Source organism: Theobroma umbraticum, unplaced genomic scaffold (genome assembly GCF_002168275.2).
Source record: "Theobroma umbraticum cultivar Fairchild unplaced genomic scaffold, ASM216827v3 scaffold_44.0, whole genome shotgun sequence".
Lineage (NCBI taxonomy): Eukaryota > Viridiplantae > Streptophyta > Magnoliopsida > Malvales > Malvaceae > Theobroma > Theobroma umbraticum.
In genome coordinates, this window is record NW_018397255.1 from 6,150,616 (window position 1) to 6,155,463 (window position 4,848).

Here is a 4,848-nt window from a genome sequence, read left to right on the forward strand (position 1 = left end):
CTAAATTAGTTGAAGATCTATTGTTCTTAATTAATGATACATAATGGTAATTGCACCCCAAATCAAATCATTTTAAAACTCTTTTATTTGCTTGTGCCCCTTTTTACCTTTGTATTATATATTCATAATTTTTTCACTTTATCTCCATTAAAAATTATTAAACATCACAACATTACAAGTTTAATGGCCAAAAAGAAATACTCCTATCACTATAAGTTATTTAAATTGCAATATTGTAATATACCTTAAAGCTATAAAACAAGTTGTAAATGCCAAAAAGAAAATGTTAATTAATTTGTACTTTTGGTTCAATGAAAATGCAAATTGGAGTTCGGTCCTTGCTTCCGGGAATGAATTTTTTATTGCAATTTTTTATGATGTCTGACCTTATAGTTGCAGTCAAATTCCGCGACTGCGTAGTTCCAATAGGTCGTGATGCTAAAAGGATTCTTAGTCTCTGAGCCAACGTTCACGCCTCACAGGGGGGAAGAGAAATGAGAAATTACAGACTCGTACACTCTGGAATAATCTTCCTCTACCTTTTTCTACTTATCTATACTTTTTTCTTTAATCTTTTTCGGATCCCGTGGTTTCTCGGCCAACTATATTTTATATCAACGCGCAGAGGCTGTGGTTTGGCAGTCAGAGCCTCCACTTGGAACTCCGTCGTATCTTTTGGACTTATTAAATAAATGAAACCATGCACGTGTCAAAGTTACTGTGGATTCTATTTTACATGTTCCTTGTCTTTTTATTACTGACGGAAAAATCTGTCGAATTTTACAATGGTCCATTATTGTACGTCGGTTCAGACACCGTTGTTTTATCTAACATTTGCATTTCAAGGTCAATTGCCGCAACTACAAGATTAATACGATAGAGTGATGAAGAAAAAATCAAATATGATGGATGGAAAAATCGGAAGTGGAAAGTTTCCTGCAGTTAATTCATTGGACAGTGGATTCGTTTTTCTATAGAAGGAAAATGTTCCTAGTTACAGTTGATTTTGATGGGCCCGTAGTTAGCCACCCACTGGATAAACTTTCTATAAATGACCTGACTCTGCTTTCCTTGCCATCATTCTTCTTCTACTTCTTTTCCCTTCTTTCTTCTGTCATAAGCTAAAACAGCATTAAAAACTTTCATAAGTTTATTGTTTCGAAAGGTGGACATGGAGCTAGCGCAACCCATGTTTAGAGAAACACCTGAAGCCCGGAAATTGAAGACACCAAATAATGGTAAAACTTCAATAATCAGGAACGGGAATTCATCATCATCAGGTTCACGACCAGGCTATTCCCATGTTCCTAGCAAACTTTGTCACGGTTCCGAATCATTCAGGACTCTGGAGATGGGTGTGCCAAAGGTTGACTCAGCTGACAAAAAGCTGTCTTGGCTACGATCTCAAATCATTGGCGGTGATGCAGAGTTTGACTCTCCTTTTGGAACCAGAAAACTTACTTATGCTGATCATACAGCATCAGGCCGCTGTCTTCACTACATCGAAAACTTTATTGTCACCAATGTTCTGCCTTCTTATGGTAATAAATTTTTCCATGATCTTCGATTGTGATACTATTGTATACCTGTAAAACATATATATATGACTATGCTATTTCAGACAAAAACTGATCGTTATCATTGACCTCTCATTTAAAATGATGGTGTCATTAGGGTAAGATTTTTCTCTTCGTTTGACGTCGTATTTGTCAGCTGATCTTGCTTGGTTCGTGCGTAGGGAACACCCACACGTGTGACAGTTATGTGGGCCACAGGACAACAAAAATGGTGCATGAAGCATCTAATTACATTAAAAGATGCCTTGGTGGTGGCCAAGATGATGCAATTCTGTTTTGTGGCTCCGGCTCAACGGCAGCAATTAAAAGGTTACAAGAAGTTATGGGGATTACGGTCCCATCAATTCTGAGAGACAGGTTATTAAATTGCTTAGTCAATGAGAAGAGATGGGTGGTTTTCGTTGGCCCTTACGAGCACCACTCCAACCTGCTTTCATGGCGTCAAAGCCTGGCTGAAGTGGTGGAGATTGGTTTAGATGAGAATGGTTTGATCAACATCGAAGCTCTAAGACGACAGCTTGAGTTTTATAAACACGCCAATAGACCTTTGCTTGGTTCATTTTCTGCTTGTAGTAATGTGACTGGGATTCAATCAGATACTCGAGAGATTGCTGAACTTCTTCATGAGTACGGAGGTTTTGTTTGCTTTGACTTCGCAGCAAGGTACATTTCTAAGAACGTTTTGTTCTTGTCTGCCAAGTTTTTCTCTTTGTGTTAATATTTAGCCATGGGAAGTTGACTTGGATATATTGTCTTTGTGGATAGCGGTCCTTATGTGGAGATTGACATGAGATCAGGGGAGATTGATGGATATGACGCTGTTTTCCTTAGCCCACATAAGTTTCTTGGTGGTCCTGGATCGCCCGGTATCCTTCTAATGAGCAAGGCTCTGTATCAGCTGGGAGCTTCTCCTCCATCAACTTGTGGAGGTGGCACTGTTAATTATGTCAATGGTTTCAACGAAAAGGTAATTAAGTTGTATTTTGTTTTCTTTTTTGGTTCTTGTTGATCCCAATCTTGAAGGGAATTTTGGATCCCTTCGTCCGTTGGACGAGATAAAAGTATGATTTGGTACGTAGCGGTTGGGCTAGTTAGGATACGAGAAATAAATTCCTGGTTTAGAAGGACCCTAGGTGGTTTAGATCTATTGAATGCTAAGTTTCTTTCTTTATGATTGAAGTATAATTTTATATGAGCCAACCATACAAACTAAACTTTCTGAATAGGGAACATATGCGTTAATTATAAAGTGTTTGACGAATTCAGTGTGTGCTAAAATGGGTGAATTTGCAGGACACACTATATGTAGGTGACGTAGAAGAAAGAGAAAATGCAGGGACCCCTCAAATAATTCAGATGATTAGGGCAGCGTTGGCTTTCTGGGTGAAGGAATACATTGGTTATGAAGTGATTGAAAAGCAGGAGAAGTCATACATACAGCAAGCATTAGAGAGGCTTCTCCCAAATCAAAACATTGGGATTTTAGGAAATACAAGCACCGAGACAGAGAGACAAGCCATTCTGTCTTTCCTCGTCTACTCCACCACCAACTCATGCCCTGGCCCCATCAACAAGGAAGGTAACCACGTTGATGAGCTAGATGGACGGATGAAAAGGGGACTTTTCATGTGGGGGGAGACCGGGAGCAGGAGGGATAAGCCTCTCCATGGCCCTTTTGTTGCAACTCTCCTAAATGACCTGTTTGGAATCCAAGCTCGAGGAGGCTGTGCTTGTGCTGGACCTTATGGCCACAGTTTGCTTCATATTGATGAGTCTCGCTCCCTTGCCTTTAGAGAAGCTATTGAAAAGGTTTACATCTTAAAATTTTTTATATCAATCGAAATGATGAATATGCATAAGTAGTCCGATTGAATGAAATTAACAAATTTACGAAGAAAAATAATAAAATAAAAAATCTTGTTTATGAAGAATTAAAGGTAATAGTTGACAGTTAAATATGATTATACTATTTAATATGATGACTTCTAAAATAAAATCATAACACTCTCTTTAATAAAACTTCAAAATAAAATAGCAATTACATATAATTCACTAGCTTAGTTTTTATCTAATGTGAATGGGTTTAACGGATCACTGCAGGGCTATTTCGGAGCAAAACCTGGATGGGCAAGAGTTAGCTTTCCTTACTACATGTCTAATGAGGAGTTTGAATTCATCCTTGCTGCGATGGAGTTTATAGCCATATATGGCCAACGGTTTCTTCCCCTATACCATTTCAACTTGAGAACTGGCAGCTGGACTTTCAAGAAGAAGGCACTTAAAGGCTTGTTAGGAAAGGAGATGGGTCAGGGAAGTCACGTGTTGCCTTTGGCTAGTGCTTTCCAGGCAATAAGCATGGACCGTGACCAATCCTCTCAATACGATGATGCAGATGTTTCTGTCATCCCTAAGTATGCATCGTACTTGAAAGGTGCCAGACGAATCGCTGCTCTCCTCCCCAAGTTTCCATCTCAACGTAGGGTTCACGAGGATTTAGACCTTGACCTCCTCCCTTTCAGGGTTTAACCATAGCATACTATCAAGATGTCCAGTCGAGTTCATACCAAATTTGTGTGTGTCCTCGCCGCCTTTGTTGAATCGAATAATTTTGTCCCTACCTGACGGAATTAGTAGAGTTCTAATAAATTAAATTCACTCAAACTTGTTACCCTGAAATTTCTTGCTGTTCCTGACAAATTCCGTGATGGGTAACCCAACGTGATCAGACTTTCTGGCAACAGCCTTTTTTGACCAAAGCAAATACATACAAACAAATCAAAACGATTATTAATGGACAGGATTAAAATGGCAATACCAGTTCATTTCTAACCTGATTATTACTTATTTTTGGAACAAAGGCAATGCCATATACCAACAATTCATGATTAATTTACAAATGAAAATAGCCGTCGGAAATTTTCCCTCCGCCTCGCTCACAAAATTCATTTAAATTCTACAGCTAGCAACATAACTCTATTTTGAATGGCCTTGGAAGGTGTGCCTGCCATTGCAATGGCAGATATCTCTCTCCTAATGATAGAATACAACAGAACTCCGTAAAATCCGCACAATTGGCGTCTTGTACTTACAAAATTGAGGATGGCTCAACTCACAAGGCCTCTGAATCTGAAAGTCTTCAGTTAACAGTATGTAATCAAGGAGTAGGCAGTGAAGCAAAAGTTGCCATCAAATATCCATCATCCCAACTCTAGCAGATTACATACGCCCAGATATAAAGGGAAAAAGCCGCAAGTGATTGTATGCAAAACTG

At 38.9% G+C, this 4,848-nt stretch overlaps 2 protein-coding genes across 2 annotated transcripts in view; one reads left to right on the top strand and one right to left on the bottom strand.

Annotated features, from left to right (window-relative positions):
* The first annotated feature begins 1,062 nt into the window (after nt 1-1,062).
* LOC110429466 (uncharacterized) lies at nt 1,063-4,154 on the top strand. The gene is made up of 5 exons (XM_021445522.2): nt 1,063-1,541; nt 1,739-2,240; nt 2,343-2,544; nt 2,871-3,386; nt 3,678-4,154. The coding sequence occupies exons 1-5, from the start codon at nt 1,172-1,174 to the stop codon at nt 4,101-4,103; spliced, it is 2,016 nt and encodes a 671-aa protein (XP_021301197.1). The 5' UTR covers nt 1,063-1,171; the 3' UTR covers nt 4,104-4,154.
* Nucleotides 4,155-4,446: 292 nt separating this feature from the next.
* EMB3144 (AAA-type ATPase family protein) overlaps nt 4,447-4,848 on the bottom strand; it is a 13,173-nt gene continuing 12,771 nt past the window's right edge. Inside the window, 1 exon segment of the mRNA XM_089782394.1 lies at nt 4,447-4,845. The gene's annotated coding sequence lies outside the window, so the exon portion shown is untranslated.

Excerpts from the sequence above, each read along its gene's own strand:
- LOC110429466 (XM_021445522.2), top strand. The coding sequence starts at position 1,172 with ATGGAGCTAGCGCAACCCATGTTTAGAGAAACACCTGAAGCCCGGAAA. Across the intron at positions 2,545-2,870 it reads TCAATGGTTTCAACGAAAAG|GACACACTATATGTAGGTGA; the intron begins GTAATTAAGTTG and ends GTGAATTTGCAG. Across the intron at positions 3,387-3,677 it reads TTAGAGAAGCTATTGAAAAG|GGCTATTTCGGAGCAAAACC; the intron begins GTTTACATCTTA and ends GGATCACTGCAG.